The sequence below is a fragment of the Dermatophagoides pteronyssinus genome, unplaced genomic scaffold (genome assembly GCF_027571235.1).
Source record: "Dermatophagoides pteronyssinus isolate colony J.1.1.1.1 unplaced genomic scaffold, Derpt_VIB-CSIC_2022.12 sq0001, whole genome shotgun sequence".
Classification (NCBI taxonomy): domain Eukaryota; kingdom Metazoa; phylum Arthropoda; class Arachnida; order Sarcoptiformes; family Pyroglyphidae; genus Dermatophagoides; species Dermatophagoides pteronyssinus.
This window is the reverse complement of record NW_027461525.1, coordinates 3,499,264-3,521,409: the sequence shown is the minus strand read 5'-3', so window position 1 is coordinate 3,521,409 and position 22,146 is coordinate 3,499,264. Positions and strand designations below refer to the sequence as shown.

Genomic DNA, 22,146 nt, shown 5'->3' with positions numbered 1-22,146 from the left:
GAGCCAAATGATCATCACGAATTTGAATGAATAATTCACTTTTGACAATTGGCTTTTCAACTATACTTAAAATCAATTTGTATCAAAATACTTAATTATTTATTTTTTGTTTTACTCATAATGGCAACTATATTTGATCTCGTTGTTGATTGGAATTAAATTCATTGAACAAGGTATTTTTTATTTTTATCAGAATAACATTTATTAAACCTTTGATAGATTTTTTTTTCTAAAATAGGCTATTCTAAACTTTATTTATCTATTCTCTTCATTCCGATAGAATAGATTATTTTCAGTTTTCAAATTCATTTGTTTTATGATCAACAATCGATTTTTTTGAATGGAAAATTCGATAAATTAACGTCATTTTAAGGTTAGTCAATTTCCGTTGTTTTAAATGTTTTACACAAATTTAGGCAAAAAAAATTTCTTTCTTTCGCTGCTTCAATGATGACATTCAATATATAGCTTTTATCATTTTTGTCAATTTTTTTAATGACGTTAGTTTGATTCTAAAAATCACAATCAAATTTTCAAAAAAAAACTACGTTTTTGTCGTATTGATTCTCATTGTTGTTTAATATTTTTCAAATTTTAATTACGATGATTGATTTCAACAAATCAAATTGTCATTATTTCCTAATCGATATTGATAATGGTTTTTATGTTTGATTGGTTAGAGTAGAAAAAAACCCCCGAATCTAATCATGATAGTCCATTGGTCATCTCATTTTTGTGTGTACATCTATGTTCAACTAAATCTGTTTGGACTTTGAGAATTTTATTTTGTTTTATTATTTTCCTCTTAATCAATCTTATTATTTGATAATCTTAACAGTAGTCATTTCTCTTTCAGTTTCTTTATCTTTCTCTTTCGTTATCTATCGATGTCTTATTTTTTCTGAATAAATTTTTTTCAATATTCCCCTTCAACAAGTGGTTTTTTTCTCACATATTATTTCGTTTGGACCATTATCGTATACAATCTATTGAAACAAGTATTTCGTTATTATGTACTCAAGTTCATGTATATGTGATTGCATATGGTGCGTGTATTTCCTGTGTGGTTTATAGTCGTCGTCGGTTTCATTTTCGTCATTCATTGCTGTATGACGCTTAACGTTGCTATCAACAACGACGACATTTCTTTTTTTTTCTTTAAAATTTTCGATCAGTACAGGCAAGAAATTAGCGATCAAAAAATATCGTAAAACATTGTCTATTCGATCATTCGAAAACACGTTTTGTGTTTAGTGAACATCGATCAATCGATTGAAAAAAACAAAGAAAATCAACTACTTTTATAATATTCAATCAATATAAAGCGATCAAATAGTGGAAAAAATGTTTCGGTATTAATTTGTCTGATTGAATAACATCGATATTTGTTTGTAAATGAGTGTTAAAACAATCACAAAGTGTCAATAAAAAACGCAAAAAAAATTATTGTTAATTATTCAGTTTTAAAATTGAAGAAAATCATTTTTTAAAAAAACCTACAACCTTGATGAGTAGATTGTTTCAATTGATCATTTCGGCATTTCGTTCAAATCATAATCACAACGATTATCGATTGCCACCATCATTATCTGATGACGACAACGATTTTGATCATTCTCTTAGTGAATCATCATCTTTGTTAGAATATAATAATTCAAATTCGTATATTATCGTCGTTGATAATAAAGAAGAAACGAAAACGACACCAGCCAATATCTATAACGATAACATAATCCAAAATTCGATTATCGATTCAAATTCCAGTCAAATAGCTGATTATAATTTTAATGAAAAAATGTCAACAATAAATAATCATCAAAATTCAGATTCATCCAACAGGTAAAATAATTGGATTTGAATCTGTTAAAATTCCAACCACTTTTGTTTTTAAAATTATTTACTAAATATTTTTTTGTGACAAAAAAATGGTTAAAATTTGATAATTTTTTTTTAATTAAAAAAAAATCCAACCTTGCTATTGCAAATCGCTTGTTTTGATTTTTTCTATTTTCTTCACTATCATGTTTGACAAGTTTATTTCCAATCATTTCATTATTAACTTCATCAGATGAATGATGAATAATAAAATTGTTGTTTTTTGATAAGAAAATTTTCCTATGCAATCAAATTCTAAATTGATTTTTCTTTGCCACAACTAATAGTAATGTGCATATTTAATTCTTATATTGAAAATTATTTTGTTTACGATTTTTTTTTCAATGTCTTTTTGGATGAATGGAATGAATTTTTTTTAAACGATGAAATAAAATTCTTCTTTTTTCAATAAAAAGCAAAATTTTTCAATGTAAGAAAATTAAATTATTGTAGTTTTTTTTATCAAGTTCAATGCTATTCTCGATATTTATTTGATTAAGAAATGAAAATTTCCAGATGTTTATGTCAAACAATAATATTCAATGGATCTATTTATCTTTTTTTCCCGAAATTCTCAAAATGAGAAACCTGTTTAGAAAGAAAAAATTAATTTTCGATATATATTTGTCGATGGAAAAAAAACATTACTTTTTTCAGAAATGTTTGATTGTAGATTATCGATTAATCAGAGAATGTTTCATTCATTATTTGATGATTATATTATAATAATTTTAATCCTTTCGTTAATTTGACATTGTGAAACTCTACCTGTATATGTTTTCAAATGCATTAAATTGTTTTTTTATTAGGATGATGGGTATTATATTGCAAAGTAGATTTAAATTATTTTTTGAATAATTTTATCATGAATCACGACATTGTATGCTGATGATGATCATCTTTTTTTCTGGTATATGATTCGATATTCGATTATTATTATTATTATTATTATAAACAACAAAATTGTCGCGCCATTCAAATGAAAAAATCACGCGTTGATTTGTCTGATTGATTTGATAAATAACAAGATTATTAATAAACAGTTTTGCTTTTTTTTAAATGGATTTTTTTTTCATTCTCTCTTTCATTGACTGCGTGGCTTATTGGCTCATTCTCGCATGATTCTTTTTTTTTCTCATATAAAACCATTCATCCAAATTTTGTTTGAAAATTTTAGATTCCATTTTCAAACATTGTCATTTAGACTTTTTTTTGTGAGTTTCATCGATAAACATACATAATTTTTTTTGCTATTTCTCTCCTTATATGTCTGTCTCCAGGCATAATTATAATACCGGTCTAGATTTTTTTTTCATTATTGTATTCATTCATAGTTATCTCCATTTATTTGACGTGACATTTTTTCTTTTTCTTCGTTCATTTTTCTTGAAGACAAATTTTTTCCCCATTTGTTTGTTTATTGGCCTGTATAAAATTGGCAACAAATAATTGGATGATTGTTAGCGAAAAACAAAAAAAAAAAAACGGTAAGATTTTTTTTTTCATTGATTCATTCATCTCCACTATGGTCAGGATTTGATGGCCAAATAATTCTGATCATTGTACAATGATCAACATTGATGGTTAATCATTCATTCATTTTTTTCTAAAATCCAGCTTTTAAAAAAACATTAACTGAATTTCTTGTCATTTTTCACGTATATCATACAACCTTGTCGCTATTTTTTTTCGTTGTTTAATGTCAAAATTAAAAAAAAACTCGTGATGTTTTGATTTAAGTTGGAAGTAAAAAGTATTTACACAATGTGTAATCATGTAGTTGTTCCGTTTTGATGATGTAACATTATATAAGTCATCCTCATTAAGTTAATCGATATTGTATTCGCTATTTATTGAGGAGTAAAAGCTTTCTGAAAAAAAATCTTGTTGTCCTCATATATATTACGACTTATTTAATTCATTGATCTTTTTTTTTCTTTTCTCTTTCACTAATTTTTTTTCTTCATTACCCAGAAATTATGAATGTTTTCCCTCAGCAAGCTTGGCTCCTGTGTTTTGATGTGCAATAAACAGAAAGAAAAAAATACTATTTATCCTTATCTCAGTGTTGGATTGCTTCTGCTTTCCATGTTGATTATTATTATTATTACTATTACAACCAACAGTTTCATCTTTAGGTTTGTTGGTTGAATTGAATATTTTGTTGTTGTGTGAAAAAAAAACAAGTCCATCTAAACTTGAACGAATGTGATGAAATTGAAAATGAAAAAAAATGATGACGATCACTCAATCTATAAAGTTTTGCCTGTTTTGCTGTTGATTTTGATTTTCCAATAAAAATAATTATAGATTTTTTACAAATGTTTTCCTTGTTTTTCCCTTCATTATTGATCAAAATTCTCAAATTCAATATTCTGAATGTTTTTGTTTTAAAAATAATAACATTCTGATTTGAAAATAGAAATTGTATTCTTTTTGAATGGTAAAATTTTCCTTTATCATTTTTAATTTTTCAAACGATTATAGATGTGGTTATAAATACTATCACCTATGTTTTGTTGGTGAATGCTTTATACGTACGTGTAGTTAGCATTTTTTTCCTCATTCATCAAGTTTATGATGTGATTTTCTTGTGTCAATATGATTTTCATTCATTTTTGAATTTTCATTTCTTTTTTTGCCTCAATCTCTTTTCAATTCACATTTGCACATTTTTCAGCGAAATTGTTTGGCATATTGATTTACAAGCTTTTTTCTTTTACAATTTATTTTTTGAAAATTAATTGTCGTTTTTTTCTCTTTGAAATTTTTGTCGCCTTAGTGAATCTCAACTGAATCAACAACGTCCAATAGAGCAAGATAGTGATATCACAAATAGTGTTCCTTTTGACGCCAAAAACCAGAAAAATTATACGAAACCAATATTTACAATCGATCAGGCACCTGACGATAGTGATTCGTCATCTTCCAATGAAGAAGATTTCAAAAAATCAAATCTAAACAACAAAAATAGCATTTCTAATCATTTAAAAGCATCTAACATACTGCTGGATGCCCTTAGCCCCACAGAAACCAGTGATAAAGGACAAAATTTTTTGTCAATAACGATGGATACTAAACGTATCAATAGGCAAACAAGACAATTACGACAATCAATGTCTGGTATACATCTGTCTAGCCAGGATCGTGCCGATAAACAGGATTTTACGATCGCAACACCAGAAGAATTTATCAAACGTTTTGGTGGTACACGTGTGATTAATAAAGTATTGATTGCGAATAATGGTATCGCTGCAGTTAAATGTATGCGTTCCATACGTCGTTGGTCCTATGAGATTTTTCGGAATGAACGAGCCATCCGCTTTGTTGTCATGGTAATGTTTTGCATGTTTTCCACGTGTTCATATGGTTTATAATTTCTTTCAATTATTTCCAGGTAACACCTGAAGATCTCAAGGCAAATGCTGAATACATCAAAATGGCTGATCAATATGTTCCAGTTCCTGGTGGAACTAACAATAACAATTATGCTAATGTCGAATTAATTGTTGACATTGCCAAACGAATGAATGTGCAAGGTGTTTGGGCTGGATGGGGACATGCATCGGAATATCCACGCTTACCTGAATTGCTTACGAAGGCTAACATCGCATTCATGGGTCCACCTTGTAATGCTATGTGGGCACTTGGTGATAAAATCGCTTCATCGATCGTAGCTCAAACGGCCCAGGTTCCAACTTTATCATGGTCTGGTTCTGGATTAACTTGTCCGGGATGGAAAGAGGGAAAAACATTCAAAATACCACCAGATCTTTATCAAAAAGGTTGTGTAACTGATGTGAATGAAGGTTTGATTGCGGCACAGAACATCGGATTTCCAGTTATGATAAAAGCTTCTGAAGGCGGTGGCGGTAAAGGTATACGAAAAAGTGAATCTCCTGATGATTTTCCACAGATGTTTCGTCAAGTGCAAAATGAAGTTCCCGGCAGTCCAATATTTGTGATGAAATTGGCCACCTGTGCTCGTCATTTAGAAGTGCAATTATTAGCTGATCATTATGGTAATGCCATCTCATTATTTGGCCGTGATTGCTCAATTCAACGTCGCCATCAGAAAATTATAGAGGAAGCACCGTGCATTATTGCTGATGAAAGTACATTCCAAGAGATGGAAAAAGCTGCCGTTCGTTTGGCTAAAATGGTTGGTTATGTTAGCACCGGCACCGTCGAATATCTTTATGATCCACAAAACAAAAAATTCTACTTTCTTGAATTGAATCCTCGGCTTCAGGTTGAACATCCTTGTACAGAAATGGTTGCTGATGTTAATTTGCCTGCCTGTCAACTGCAAATTGCTATGGGTCTCAAACTAAATAGAATTAAGGAAATCCGTTTACTTTATGGAGAGTCACCGTTCGGTGATACTGAAATCGATTTCGACAATCATGTCCGAAACAGACCTTGGGGACATGTTATTGCAGCACGAATCACATCAGAAAATCCGGATGAAGGTTTTAAACCTTCCAGTGGTACTGTTCAAGAATTGAATTTCAAAAGTTCGAAAAATGTCTGGGGTTATTTTTCCGTCGGTGCTCTCGGTGGTTTGCATGAATTTGCTGATTCACAATTTGGTCATTGTTTTTCATGGGGTGAAGATCGCGAAGAGGCACGAGAAAATATGGTTTTAGCATTGAAAGAACTATCGATTCGTGGTGATTTCCGTACAACAGTTGAATATCTGATTACACTTTTAGAAACAGAAGATTTTCAGCGAAATAATTTCAATACCGGTTGGTTAGATAAATTGATTGCTGAACGCGTTCAATCAGGCAAACCAAAAACTTCATTAGCATTAATTTGTGGTTGCATTCACGTTGTTGATTCTAAAATGGTGTCCAATTGGCAACATTTCCAAAATTCATTACAAAAAGGACAAATTTTACCGGCTAATACATTGACAAATAATGAAGATGTAGAATTAATCTATGAAGGAAAAAAATACGTCGTTAAAGTGACAAAATCTGGATCTAATTCATATTTTTTAATCATGAATGGCACTTACAAGGAAATTGAAGTACATCGTATGTCTGATTCGGGACTATTATTGTCCATCGATCATTCATCATACACTACTTATATGAAAGAAGAAGTAGATAGATATCGAATTGTAATCGGTAATCAAACCTGTGTATTTGAAAAAGAAAATGATCCTACTATTCTTCGATCACCATCCACTGGTAAATTATTACAATTTCTTATCGAAGATGGTTCGCACGTTAACGCTGGCCAAGCGTACGCTGAAATCGAAGTGATGAAAATGGTGATGACATTAACTACACAAGAATCTGGAGTGTTACAACATGCCAAACGTTCAGGGGCAGTTCTCGAAGCTGGATCTATTTTGGCTAGATTAGAGCTTGATGATCCAAGTCGTGTACATCGTGCCGAACTTTATACTAAAGGTTTTGATGTTTTGGATGAAGAATGTGAAAATGATTCTGGTGTTTCCGGTGCCTCATCGTCTTCATCTACAAACGATTCTCATGGAACGCATGTTGAGCCTAAATTGAATGTCACTTTTCAACAAGCTAAAACTCATTTGGGTAATGTTCTTTCCGGTTACGTCTTGTCAGAACCATATTTCAGCAATTTCATGACTCATTATGTCGAAACATTTATGGATTGTTTACGTGATCCTCGTTTACCGTTATTAGAACTTCAAGATATTATCGCTTCAACTTCTGGACGTATTCCACCTCAAGTAGAAAAATCAATTCGAAAATTGCTTAACAATTATTCCAGCAATATAACTGCTATTTTAGCTGCATTTCCTTCACAGCAAATTGCTTCTGTCATTGATTCGTACGCAGCCACATTACAAAAACGTTCCGATCGTGATGTTTTCTTCTTGAATACTCAAGGCATTGTGCAACTGGTACAGCGATATCGTAATGGAATTCGAGGTCGAATGCGTTCTTGTGTGCAGGATTTGATTCGTAATTATATTGAAGTTGAACAACATTTCCAGCTTGGTCATTACGATAAATGTGTATCTGCGATGCGAGAAAAATATAAAGATGAAGGTATGCAAAAAGTCGTTCAAATCATTTTTTCACATTTGGCTGTTGGTCGTAAGAATCAACTTATTATTAAACTTATCGACCATCTTTGCGGAAGAGAACCTGGTATAACTGATGAACTAAGCTCGATATTAAATGCATTGACTTTACTAAATAAATCGGAAAATTCTAAAGTTGCTCTTCGAGCGAGACAGGTATTGATATCGGCACATCAACCACCTTATGCCTTACGTCATAATCAAATGGAATCTATTTTTCTATCCGCTATCGACATCTATTCACATGAATTCGAGCCGAACGTACTGAATAAATTGATCATCAGTGAAACTTCAATATTTGATGTGTTGCACCAATTTTTCTACCATCCAAACAGTGTTGTTCGTCGTGCTGCACAGGAAGTTTATGTTCGTCGTGCATATATTTCTTATGAAATGATATCATTACAGCATTCAGTCATCGGTGTCGGTGGTTCTAATCAATTGCCGATCGGAAGCACTACGCTAGGATCGGCTGCAGATAGCCTTTACACATCAAAAGGATTATATGGAAGTCCGAATTCTATGTCCATAGGTCCAGCTTCTATGTCTGCCGCCGGAAATCGTGACCTATCGATACCTTGTGCTGTATATCATTTTTTATTGCCTCATTCCCATCCATCGACTACCGCCAATCAGCTTACATCATCGGCTTCTTCATCAAATCTCCAATCAACCACTCCAGCATTTACCGGTGTTGATGATGCTCTTTATTTCAATCATAATAATTATCGTGTCGGTTTGATCGCCTCTTTTCTTAATATGGAACAATTAGATGCTAATTTTTCCGAATTGCTCACCATTATTCATCGAGTTGATGATGAACTAAATGGATCCGATAGTGTTTGGTCGATTGTTAACGGTGATATCAATGCATCATCTACCAATTCACTAAATGAACAAACATTGGCTAAGCGTTCAGTAAGTTCTTCATTGTTGGAAGAGCCTGAACCAATCTATATACTGAACATTACGATAAAATGTGAAGGCCAGGATGATGTTACGTTGACCAAACAATTTGAAGAATTTTGTCAACAACATTATTCTGAACTTGAAAAACATTCCATTCGTCGTGCTACTTTTGTTATTTGTGATAGATATCGCTTTCCACGTTATTTTACATATCGTTACCGTGATGGCTATACAGAAGATAAAATTTACAGACATTTAGAACCAGCATTAGCGTTTCAACTTGAAATTAATCGTCTCAGAAATTATGATTTGGAAGCTGTCCCTACAGCCAGTCAAAACAAAATGCATTTATATCTCGGAAAAGCAAAAGTTCGTTCTCCTGGTCAACAAGTTACGGATTTTCGATTTTTTGTTCGTACCATAATTCGCCATTCTGATTTGATCACCAAGGAAGCTAGCTATGAATTTTTGCAAAATGAAGGTAAACACACTATTAAAATGTTGCATACTTTTAAATTGATCTGATCATAGGTGAGCGTCTTTTGCTTGAAGCAATGGATGAATTGGAAGTTGCTTTTACTCATCATTTGGCACCCAAAACCGATTGCAATCACATCTTTTTAAATTTTGTACCCAAAGTAACGATGGATCCGGCCAAAGTACCCTACGTATGTTTGATGAGATAATTTTTTAATTTTTAATCTTTTATATCATAAATCTTCCGTTATATTCAATATGTTTAATAGATAGCTGAAAATGTTCGCAACATGGTGATGCGATATGGACCACGACTATGGAAGCTCCGTGTTTTGCAAGCCGAAATCAGAATGATTATTCGACCTTCGCCCAATTCGAAATGTACTCCAATTCGTTTATTACTGGCCAATGAATCTGGCTATTATTTAGATATGCATCTTTATAAAGAAGTTTTAGACACATTGTCTGGAACGATGAAATTTGAAGCATGGCCCGGAACTGGGAAACCTGGCCATTTGCACGATCTTCCTATTTCGACACCATATATGACAAAAGATTATCTTCAATTGAAACGATTTCAAGCTCAATCAAATGGAACTACTTATATTTACGATTTTCCGGATATGTTTCAAGCAGCTTTGATCAAAATTTGGGAAGAATATCTTGAAATACATCCAGAAATGCAAATGCCAGCTCAAGTAATGCAATGTATGGAACTAGTCATCGAACAGGCCAATCCAACGCGTTTAGTTGAAATGAGACGAGTACCAGGCGAAAATGAATGTGGAATGGTTGCTTGGAGAATCACTTTATTCACTCCCGAATATCCTGAAGGTCGTGATATTATTGTCATTGGTAATGATATAACTCATTTATTGGGTGTTTTCGGGCCAAAAGAAGATATGCTTTTCCAGAAAGCTTCGGAAAGAGCACGAGCATTAAAAATCCCCCGTATTTATCTATCGGCTAATTCTGGCGCGCGAATCGGTCTGGCTGAAGAAGTCAAAAATGCTTTTCATGTAAATTCATTCATTTATTTACTTTTCCGATTTACTAATAGATTTATCATTATAAATAGATTGCCTGGTTTGATGACAAAGATCCTGACAAAGGATTTAAATATATTTATCTGACTCCGGAACAATATAAAAGACTTGCTGATTCTGTAAAGTGTGAGCTAATTGTAGAAAATGGTGAAACACGATACAAAATTACCGATATTATTGGCGCACAAGATGGTTTAAGCGTGGAAAATCTCAAATACGCTGGTATGATAGCCGGAGAATCATCTCAAGCCTACAATGAAATCGTTACCATAACGATGGTTACTTGTCGAGCCATTGGTATTGGTTCTTATCTGGCTCGTCTTTCTCAACGAGTGATTCAAATCGAAAATTCGCATATCATTTTGACTGGAGCTAGTGCTCTGAACAAATTACTTGGTCGTGAAGTATATACTTCGAATAATCAATTAGGCAAGTTGTAATTTTATCATGATTTATAAACATGATTTCTTTATTATCGCTATTATATACAGGCGGCATACAAATAATGTACGCGAACGGCGTTTCTCATGTCACCGCTCAAGATGACCTGGAAGGAGTGTCAACAATTTTGCGATGGTTGTCCTATATGCCGGATCGTCGCTATCGACCATTGCCAATTATGGAATCAATAGATCCGATAGAACGGGAAGTGACTTTTTCTCCTTCACCTTCACCTTATGATCCGCGATGGATGTTGTCTGGTCGAGAAAACAATCAAGGTTTATGGGAAGATGGCTTCTTCGATCGTGGTTCTTGGCAAGAAATTATGTCCGGTTGGGCATTGACCGTTGTAACGGGACGAGCTCGACTTGGTGGTATTCCAGTTGGTGTGATTGCTGTTGAAACTCGGGCAGTTGAATTGATTATTCCTGCTGATCCTGCTAATCTGGATTCAGAAACTAAAGTTGTATCACAAGCTGGACAAGTTTGGTTTCCGGATTCTTCCTACAAAACTGCGCAAGCCATACAGGATTTTAATCGGGAAGATTTACCTTTGATTATTTTTGCTAATTGGAGAGGTTTTTCCGGTGGTATGAAAGACATGTATGATCAAGTAGTCAAATTCGGCGCTTACATTGTCGATGCTTTGCATCAATACAATCAACCTATCATTGTCTATATTCCACCATATGGCGAACTTCGTGGTGGAGCATGGGCCGTTCTTGGTAAGTTTTTATTTCAAGTTCTTTGCTACTTTTACTGATTACAAAACATCTCAAGACGCTACGATTAATCCCAAACATATGGAAATGTATGCTGATACTGATAGCCGTGGCGGTGTACTTGAACCCGAAGGTACCGTCGAAATTCGTTTCCGTCAAAAAGATTTGATCAAAACAATGCTTCGTTGTGATCCCGAATGTAAACGACTAAACAGTAAGTTATTATTATTTTTTAATCATTTTTATCACAAATGTTTTTTTTCATAGAATTGATGAGCGAAGCTACATCACTCGAAGAAAAAACTAGTATTGAGAATGAACTGAAGGAACGTGAACAAATGTTGATGAGCATGTATCATCAAGTAGCTTTATCCTTCGCCGATCTTCATGATACTCCTGTTAGAATGTATGAAAAGAGTTGTATTACTGAAGTTGTTCCATGGCGTACATCTCGTCAATATTTCTATTGGGTATTAAAACGGCGACTTTGTGAGAATAGAGTAAAGAATGAAATCCAACGAGTCATATTGAATAAAAATGATGCCGAAGCCCGTTCAATGATTCGTCGTTGGTTTGTTGAACATACAGGGCAACATAATGTAAGTTTATTAATTGCAATTGAATAATTGATGTTGATTATGTTATAATGATGATCGTTATTATTATTCATTAAACTAGCAACATCAATGGGAAGACAACAGAATCGTGGCTCAATGGCTCGAATCACAATTGAAAGCTCCATCATCACAAGTTCTAGACAATATTCGTTGTATACAACGAGATGCTTTGACCAGACAAATTCAGGGGTAAGAATTACTGATAAATTAATCAACTTGATTATAATTCTTTTTTAATCGACAGCCTTTACAAGGATTTTCCTTCTGCAACGTTTGACGCTTTAGTGCAGCTGATTCATTCAGGCATGACGCAACAACAACGTTCAGATCTATTATCTGCACTAGTCTCATTAGAAAGTGAAGATGATAATATTGCCAATACAAATGTATCGCAACAAGCTGTTTGCGATTCCGGAGCAACATCAGATTGCGGTGGTGCTGCAACCGATAGCACTTCTGGAAGTGGAAACAATTCGGTGAAAAGTGAAATATCTGTAACTCCCAGTAATAATAATGAAACATCTTCGAACATCACCAATACTTCAACAAGTTGAATCGTAATGTTAAACGAAAATGCTGATAAACGTTCGGATAGCGATGAAGATGATGATGAACCGAAATCTATATGTGGAAGATGTGCCTTTTGTTTTTGTTGTTTTTTGAAATCTTTTTTTCATTCTTCATCTGTTCGTCATTGATGTTGTTAGTTTATAATTAATTTATTTGCAATGATTTGTATATATTATATTCCAACTTCCAGGCTGGTTTATTCAGTCATAATTGGTTTGTCTTCTTGTCCGTACCTCACAAAATCAATTTTATAGGAATTTCAAATTTTAAAATGAATAAAAAATAGAATGCATGGTGCCTTTTGCAATAAAATATTTGTTTTTATTTGAGTTTTGTTTTTGAAATTAAATATCTGTGTCTAAAATTCAAAAGCTATTTCTAATCTGCACCATCTATTGCAAGAGTAAGGTAACTTTCTGATTTTTAAATTTTTTCTTCGATTTGTAAACGAAAATATTGACATCGCGATCAGAATGATTGACATGTTATTAAAAATTGAATTCAATCAAAAAATGACTATTTACTGCAAAAAAGATAATGATCAATTTGAAAAATAAATAATTTAATCTATTTTTAGTTTTGCGTTAATTTGTGATTGTTTGCATACCTTAATTGTGAGGAGAATAATTTCAATTCAGCCAACAGGCAAATCGATCAGATTCAGGGTTACGATATGAGCGAATTTTTCATTTGGGCTGAACAATAACAAATGGCATTAATTATATTCATGTCATCTACAATGGAAATCTTGTGGCCATCAACATTTAAGAAGCAGCACCACCCGATCGATTTACGGATTTTTATTTCATCGTACATTTATCTTAACTATAATTGAATGAGAAAAGCTATTTTTTAAATAAAATGGACCGCAAGTTTGTAATGGAAATAACCAATTATGACATTGATATACAAGATTCCAATGCCAACAAATTGTCCAAAATGGTCGATCCAAATTTCATCGATTGTTTATTGTCTTTATGTGACGTAGTCTCTCGTCATTGATTCACATTGTGTTCTCTTTTTGACACGTTATTCTAAGTGCAAAAACTGCTCCTAAAAACAAATAAACACGTCATGATTGTATTTTTTATTATAGGAAATGTTCGTAAAAACTTGAAATTGGAATTGATGGAATTGTTTTTATTGGGAAATAAGCCTACATTGTCCTAGTCATTATCATTATACCGACCGTTAGCAATATTTTGTTTCTTTTTTTTGTAATGCATTCGAATTAGATTCAGAAATATTTTCGTAAGCTTGAAAAGCCCATTCGTCCAGTATAAAAGCCAAACGACATCCACTAATCGAATCCATCTAGCAAAAAATTATTCAATCGCAATTCAGCTTAAAATCCAGAAAAAACCCGTAACGAAACTAAAATGAAATTCATCATTGCTTTCGCTGCTTTTTTGGCCGTTGCTGCCGCCGTTCCAACGCATATGGCTCCAGCCATGCATATGATGGCTCCAGCCATGCACATGATGGCTCCAGCCGCTGTCACCTATCAATCAACGCATCGAAGTAAAATTAAACCCGATTTTTATTTAAGAATTTGTCCAAATTAATTTTATGCTATTCTAGGTTTGATTCCAGTTAAAACCATGGTCCATTCAACGTTGCACGCTGCACCAATGATGCACGCTGCTCCAATGATGCACGCTGCTCCAATGATGCACGCTGCCCCAATGATGCACGCTGCCCCGATGATGCATGGTGCCATGTACGGTCATGGTATGATGCATTAAATTGATCCAATTTAAATGCTTCACACAGAAAAATAAAGTCGTAAAATATACGGCAAAATTCATAACATTTTTGGGTTTTAACGTCATCCACAAAATGTTATGGTTTTCTTTCTTTTTTTGTATTTCTGGACAAAATCCATGAAATATTGAGGCAAAAACTCAAATATTTGTGGCCAAAAAATCATGAAATATTCTGGAAAAGACCTAATATTTCTTGGAAAAATCCATGAAATATTCTGGAAAAGACCTAATATTTCTTGGAAAAATCCATGAAATATTCTGGAAAAGACCTAATATTTCTTGGAAAAATCCATGAAATATTCTGGAAAAAGACTGAATATTTTTGGGCAAAAAATCATGAAATATTCTGGTTAAAAATATTTTTATTTACAAAAAAATGCGAAATAAAAGAGAAAAGAAAGATAAATTTAGCCGACTAAGGTGGCATAAAGATCATTTTTAAATTCATAAACAAAAAGTAAACAAGTTAATCAGTGAATTAAATGATAAAAAATTAAGATTATTGGCCAAGGATAGATTGAAATTCTCCGATTTGTTTGCTTTATTTTCCAGATTATCGCTCAAATCATGGCTATGTGATTTCTAATAATTTATCATGAATGGATGAATCTTCCTTGGTTGCCCTCAGTTCACCACTGATGCTTGCTTGAGTTCCATATCGCTTCCGATTTCTCGTTCGACCGTTGGAGATTTCCTTATCCAGCCACAACGCTTTCTATTGTTTTTTCCATGTTTTGAGCCGTTACACAAAATAATATTTTCTGATTCGAAAAATAGTCAAATGGCAAACGAAAAACAAAAACTTCGTTTAAAAACAAAAATGCTGGATTCGAATTATTTCAATTGTTTAATTGAATTATTAACAATGTTTCGAATGTTAGCGAATTGTTTCAAATTTCAAGTTCAATTGTTATGGCTCAATCGAACAAACATCGATTTACCAAATCTTTTCATGAATCGATCATGAATCCAATCTGATATTCAAAAGCAATTTTAGGTTATAAGTTGTTTACGAAGCCAGCGTGGACAACAGCCACTAGTTTTGGCTTCATGATCAAATTGCCACATCTGACCCCTTCATATTTTTTAACCAAATTAGATATTAGTCAATTCGATTGGAACTCATCTTAGACAAATGAAGGAAGATCCAATCCAATACCTTCTTCTTTAGCCCTTTTGAAAAAAATTTGCTTAGGAAACATCCATTTTGTCTGTATGATTATTCTGTCCGGAAGATAGGATAGGATAGGATTCCATTCTCATTGAAACGTGGTTTCAAATCAATCATTTTTGTAGATCCAACTTCGCAAATTCATTGCAAACGCGATATGTTTGGCCGAGTGTCAAATTGTACATATTTTATTATGAAATTTTGATTAATCCAAAAATGAAAAAAATTTTCTAAGTCCAGAAATTTTTCATGAAATATTGAGGCTAACAAAAAATCCATGAAATATTGAGGCTAGCAAAAAAATCATGAAATATTGGGACAAAACAAAAAATCCATGAAATGTTTGGGCAAAACAAAAAATCCATGAAATGTTTGGGCTGAGTATAAGATTGGCCAAAAATCATGAAATATTCTGGAAAAAAATCCTAATATTTCACGATTTCAGTTTTCCATAAAATATTGAGGAAAAAAACCATAACATTTTGTGGATGACGTTAAAACCCAAAAATGTTATGGTTTTTGGCAAAAATCGAACTATTTTACGTTTCATTTTTCTGTGTGAATGTTTGGGCAAAACAAAAAATCCATGAAATGTTTGGGCTGAGTATAAGATTGGCCAAAAATCATGAAATATTCTGGAAAAAAATCCTAATATTTCACGATTTCAGTTTTCCATAAAATATTGAGGAAAAAAACCATAACATTTTGTGGATGACGTTAAAACCCAAAAATGTTATGGTTTTTGGCAAAAATCGAACTATTTTACGTTTCATTTTTCTGTGTGTTATATTAATATCACATCATTCATCATTATGTTTTCTATATTTTCTGAATCGATTCGATGCGGATTATATAAATAACAATTAAATAATTTTCATCCAAACAAACAATGCGTTTTATTATTCATTTTTATTTGCGTCCCAAAAAATAAAAAGATTCGATTTTAATAAGAATCACCTGATCACCATTGAATCGGATCAGATGCATTTGTTAATCGGATTGATGGTCAACTACGAAAGCCTGTATGATCATTGTGGACGTTGATATTTGCGTCTTAAATTTAATTATTTTTTTTTGTATTAATCAAAATCATCTTTTGATTGTCAATGTCGAATTATTCGAGATGTCAAAATCGTTTAATATAATGTTCTTTCGATCATATTCGAAACATAAAAACAAATACATGTTTATCATCTGAATGTACAAATCTATCGTTTGTATTCATGAACAAGTGGAAATTTCAAAGCCTGTTGTACAACAACCATGAGGATGATCATAGCGTTGATGATGAAAGAGAAACTTCTTGTATATTGAAGAAAGCCCTTTGTGTTTAAATTTAATAACATGATTTTGTGGCTAGAATGTTGCGCTGAATGAATTAAAGACGTAGATGCAACATTTATATGGAACATCCTTTTTGGTCTTGAAAAAATTTGAAACTTCTTCTTAATCGCCGTATAAAAACGCGTCTCAAACGTCGCTCATTAGCTCACTATTCTTTGAATCGTAAAAATACATAACCGAATACTATCCAAAATGAAAATCATTGTAAGTAATTCTGTATTTCGGTATTGAAATTAGTTTTTTCATTGATTTCTCATTAAAGATTGCTTTTGCCTCACTTTTGGTGGTTGCTTCGGCCATTCCGGCTCCAGCTCTTTTAGCTCCAGCTGCCTACACTTATCAGACACAAAAATCTGCGCTCGTGCCAATCGGAACGCATGTATCCACTTCGGTTTCACATGGAGCTCCAGTGATCGCAGCTGCTCCTATTCCTGTTGCCCATGGTTATAATTATGCTGCTCCAGTGGCTGCTGCTTCCTTGGGCTACGGATATGGTAAAATTCTTGGTGCTGCTCCATTGGCTATTGGCCACGGCTATGCTCCATTGGGCTATGGTGCCCCATTGGCTTATGGCTATGGTCATTAAATAATATAAATCAAATCATTCTATATTAATCTTCAAGTCATACATTTGAACAAATAAAAAAATAACTCAAATAAATCAATAAATTTTCTGATTTGATGGATGATGAAAGTTAATTTACTTATCAATCAATCAATCAATTGATAAAAACTTGAATTAATGTTGACAAGAGGGGCTAAAAATATATTCATTCATGTCTGTTATTTATCTCTAAAACATCACGAAAAATAATAGGATCGTTAACAAAATTATGAAATTTCGACACACCATATTTAATATACGAAATAGACAGTGAAGGTGAAAGGAAAACACACTATGTCGGAATAGAAAACGAAATGTATAATGATCCACTTTCTTGAAATGATAAATCAATTTTTTAAAAACAAGACAAGAAAACAATCCACCCATCTTTTTTCATAAACCTATGTCTGTCCATCATCATCATTATCATTATTATCACCCAATTTACTATGGTAACTTAATGAGAAAAAGTTTTTCAGTTGATCTTTCAAACTTGATGCTCATAATCACATGAGGCAAACTATATGAATTCATATAATTTCAATGTCAGGTAATCCTTGACCAAAATTTTAAAACACAATCAATTAATCGAATGATGAGATGATCATTGCCATTGTTAATAATCAATCAAATGAAGCAGCATGGTGAATCTAAATATGTTTTAATCAATAACGGAATAAATTATACTGTTTACTTTATGTACATTCACATCGATTGTATGAGAATAGACCTAGATCTGAAAGTCTTTGAAATTTCTTTATGATGAACATTGTAATCACATCCACAACATGAACATTGTATTAGTTGAAGTTTTACTTTGATCAAATCATCAAATGATTTTATCAGATGATTTATGATCGTTCAATGACAATTTGTTATTAGAGAAAAAAAATATCATGTCTAATCCGAAGATTCAGATTGTAAGTGCATGTATTGATTCGTTCAGAAACTATGAGGTAAGCTCAAATATTAGTGCTTTATTATTTTCTTTCTTTAGAGATCTTGAACATGATGACAGATATGAATACATTTACGATTGTAATACATTAATAAATCATAGTACAAAAATGAAATTGATTAAAAATCATTTAGATCATGCAAAATATTGGTTTTGAAATAATTTAGAAAAAAGGATAGGAAATACTAAGCTGAAAACTTCCGATTTCAATGTTGATCAGCTTTTTTTTGTTTTTGGATTTTGGTGGTTCGCCATTAGTATCCTGAGTATGAATAGGGGAAGTGTCGGCGACCGATGATGATGGTGGTCGTTTTGTCATTGGTGTTGAACTTGTTGATTCTTGTGCTTCTAAAGCCGAGACTTCATTACAATTTGTCTGACGAACAGGTGTGAATTTAATATCATGTTGGGCTTCAAAATGTTGTATCAATGATTGCAATTCTTGTTGAGACTTTTCATCCAATTCAGATCGTCGTGACATGAGCTGTGCTGAACGACGATGACCAAAAATAGTCTTTTGACAGCGCCAAACCAAAGCAAATCGATCATAATCAGTGGATATAACTTCATAATGTTTAATATTGAGCATTCCTGTTTCAGCATAAGGCAAGCTGATTTCCATTTCCGATTGACTTGTATTCGATGAAAATGATATTTTTCCTATTAGAAAAAACATGAAAATTATCATTAATAATCAACAATCATAATCTTAAGAGATAAATTTTCTATATTTTAGGTTTTAGGTAGAATAATAAACAAAAACAAAAATTCATACCTGTTTCGCTGATAATTTGACGTCCACCAAACGGTAGATAGCTTCGCTTGACATAATAAGCTTTTTCCATGATTTTCATGTCATCCTCGGTCTCATATTTTGGCCGGCCAGTTGGCTCAAGTTCATTGCGTGCCATATCGAAGAGATTTTCATCATGTTTGGGCATCACTACAACTGCTTCCTGGCTAGCATTAAATTCTTCACGAAGACAAACTTGTCCATTATCATTGGCATTTTCGAGCACAAACCACTCTCCAAGAAATCGATCAATATTGAAATTGGCCATAGGTTCTATACGTGGACAATCACCGCTATGAAATCGATGTAATGATGCAGCATGGTTAGTGCCAGCCAAGAATAATAAAATAGTAAATACAATAAATCGGAACATTTTTGGAGAAATGATTTTTTTCGAATTTTGAAGCAAGATGAAACTGACGAATACAAAATTCAAACTGACCGTTTTGCTGGTTTCGATCAGCTTTTTTATATGATTCGTTTACAACTTCTGCAACAAACTGCTAGTGTATGGTGACTTTTGACCCAACTCATATGCAATACATGCATGTACTGGTCAAACCGCTAATCGCGATAATGATAATCGTGTGAAGAAACTAAAATAAGTGCAGGCAACAAACTGTTATCAACTAACTCGTTGATTTGCATTCCTTTCGGCAATGTGTTCTTATCATCAAACACAGAAAAACTCGATTCCAACGGTGGTTGAAATTTCTAACCATTTTTTTACCACTTTGCCAAGATCTCAAATCAAGTTTAACCATCATAAACAATAAATATTTTATGACCATATAAGAAACCAAAAAAAAACTTGACGAAAAAAACAGGAAGAAAAATCTCAAAATACATTTTGTAAAGATAGAATTTTCATATTTGTTCAATTTCACCGAAAGGATTTTCATCTTGGTCCAAATACTAAAGTTAATATAAATCATAATTTGTAATTTTACTATGTTTTATTTTCGAAATCACCTAGGATTTAATTGATTTTTTTCATCTATTCGAGATTAACTATTGCAACGAACATGAAATACCATGTCAAGTGTTAGTGTCAATATAATAATAATCATTACAAAGGTATAAGCTCCATGCCAACCAATCAAAAAGGCGATTAATGTGAAAGGATATCCCGAGCATAATGCTCCAACTAAGACAAAATAAAATTAATTTTGGCCAACAATAATATATTGTATTCATTTCTTACGTTTAGTGGCCAGATTACATAACGATGTAATAAGACCTTGATATTTCTCATCCCCGATTTCAGTGGATAATATGCTTAATGTGATAACGTTACCAGCTGATGATATACCTGCTATCACAGCAACTAAAACAAAAATCGATATGTTTTTAGTTGTTGATAAGAGATTACAATATAAGAACAATGCAAACGCTGAGATCAAATGTAAACCTATGGCTATGGATAAACGTACGACCAATGTTGATGATGGCCCTCTATTATTGACTAGTGTTAGTTTTTTTCGCATAAAATAATCATTAATTTTGCCAAAAAGAAGTTTCCCGAAAATACTACTAGATTCGAAAACGGTGATGAATATACTAGCTAAATATTGGTTATTATGATCATTATATTGATGAAAGGATGCGAAAAATAACTGTGACCAATCATGCACAGATAAACGATATAGGCCAACTACAAAACTAAATGGAAAGACAAAACATGTGTTAGATTCGATGCATATATCCTTTAGTTGATTACCGATTAATCATAACAATCCATATCGGTGGAAAAAAAATAAATAAATCCCATACACCCATTTTAGTTTCAGTAGTTTTCTTGATTGTTTCATGATTTTCTTTTTGATGATTCGTTTTTAGATTCGATTCTTCTCTAAAATAGATTAACATGACTAATCCAGTGGCAAATGTCAATGTTCCCGAAATATATAGGGCCATTTTCCAACCAAAATTACTGCTAAGAAAGATTGACCATGTTGGAGTGATGATACCGGCAATATTAACGGCCGTCATCACAAACGACCAGTTAGTTGCGAACGTATCTTTGGTACTAAAATGTTTCGTCAACCATATCGCAGTGGGTAATTCCAGGCCATGACCAATACCATTAATTAGCCAAATCGTAGCGAAGTAATAGACATTCGTACCGGATGGGAAAGAACAATGTTGTTATTCCGGTAATTAAAAGACCAACAGAAAATAAAAATGTTGATGGCAAATAATCGGTCAATATTCCACCTAGAAATGTGACCACCGAAATGGACACTTGTTGCGCACTGGTTATAAAACCTCAAAAATAACCTAAAAATTACAAGATGAATTATAGACCAGAGACATACCAGCATCTTGTTCGGAAAAGCCAAATTCGCTAATTAATTCGGTAAATAATGGTATCAAAGATTTTTTATTATATACATAAATAACATAACCAAAAAATATGCCTAATATTTTCCAACGATTGGATTGTTGATAGTTGTCATTCTTAGTATTGAGAATCTTGACCATTTTTTGAAATGAAAAAAATTAGCAATATGACAAAATACTAAATAATTACTTGTTTTACCTAAAAATCAAAGATTTTAAGTAAAATCATTCAATTCATTTTGAAATTGGAGTTTTTGTTTTGTTTCTAATCAGACGATTGCGAGCATCATGTGTAAAATAGAGAATAATTATGGAGAATGATACAGAAATAATTTATCGTTATTAAAACATATCAAATATCAAAGTTTTTGATTCAGATGATAATACCAACTTGAACGTTGAAAAAAGCTTACAAAAAAAACTATCAGTTT

General features: G+C 32.5%; 4 protein-coding genes across 4 annotated transcripts; 2 read left to right on the top strand and 2 right to left on the bottom strand.

Annotated features, from left to right (window-relative positions):
• The first annotated feature begins 1,418 nt into the window (after window positions 1-1,418).
• On the top strand, window positions 1,419-13,060 carry ACC (acetyl-CoA carboxylase). The gene is made up of 11 exons (XM_027343382.2): window positions 1,419-1,839; window positions 4,658-5,210; window positions 5,273-9,344; window positions 9,395-9,531; window positions 9,610-10,359; window positions 10,419-10,815; window positions 10,878-11,552; window positions 11,608-11,763; window positions 11,817-12,148; window positions 12,228-12,355; window positions 12,411-13,060. The coding sequence occupies exons 1-11, from the start codon at window positions 1,508-1,510 to the stop codon at window positions 12,718-12,720; spliced, it is 7,842 nt and encodes a 2,613-aa protein (XP_027199183.2). The 5' UTR covers window positions 1,419-1,507; the 3' UTR covers window positions 12,721-13,060.
• A 4,008-nt stretch (window positions 13,061-17,068) lies between these two features.
• Window positions 17,069-17,716, top strand: LOC113793116 (uncharacterized). The gene is made up of 2 exons (XM_075819421.1): window positions 17,069-17,221; window positions 17,280-17,716. The coding sequence occupies exons 1-2, from the start codon at window positions 17,210-17,212 to the stop codon at window positions 17,601-17,603; spliced, it is 336 nt and encodes a 111-aa protein (XP_075675536.1). The 5' UTR covers window positions 17,069-17,209; the 3' UTR covers window positions 17,604-17,716.
• An 862-nt stretch (window positions 17,717-18,578) lies between these two features.
• Window positions 18,579-20,149, bottom strand: LOC113793278 (uncharacterized). Its single transcript, XM_027343287.2, has 2 exons — window positions 19,355-20,149; window positions 18,579-19,239 (listed from the first exon to the last, which is right to left on the bottom strand). The coding sequence occupies exons 1-2, from the start codon at window positions 19,743-19,745 to the stop codon at window positions 18,743-18,745; spliced, it is 888 nt and encodes a 295-aa protein (XP_027199088.1). The 5' UTR covers window positions 19,746-20,149; the 3' UTR covers window positions 18,579-18,742.
• Window positions 20,150-20,309: 160 nt separating this feature from the next.
• On the bottom strand, window positions 20,310-21,856 carry LOC113793515 (glucose-6-phosphate exchanger SLC37A4-like). The gene is given in 5 exon segments (XM_027343561.2): window positions 20,310-20,519; window positions 20,577-21,034; window positions 21,093-21,499; window positions 21,501-21,640; window positions 21,691-21,856. Coding segments are annotated over 5 exon segments (1,311 nt in total). The 3' UTR covers window positions 20,310-20,379.
• Between the last annotated feature and the right edge of the window lie 290 nt (window positions 21,857-22,146).

Excerpts from the sequence above, each read along its gene's own strand:
- ACC (XM_027343382.2), top strand. The coding sequence starts at position 1,508 with ATGAGTAGATTGTTTCAATTGATCATTTCGGCATTTCGTTCAAATCAT. Across the intron at positions 9,345-9,394 it reads TGAATTTTTGCAAAATGAAG|GTGAGCGTCTTTTGCTTGAA; the intron begins GTAAACACACTA and ends ATCTGATCATAG. Across the intron at positions 10,360-10,418 it reads AAGTCAAAAATGCTTTTCAT|ATTGCCTGGTTTGATGACAA; the intron begins GTAAATTCATTC and ends CATTATAAATAG.
- LOC113793278 (XM_027343287.2), bottom strand. The coding sequence starts at position 19,745 with ATGTTCCGATTTATTGTATTTACTATTTTATTATTCTTGGCTGGCACT. Across the intron at positions 19,240-19,354 it reads TCAAATTATCAGCGAAACAG|GAAAAATATCATTTTCATCG; the intron begins GTATGAATTTTT and ends TTTTTCTAATAG.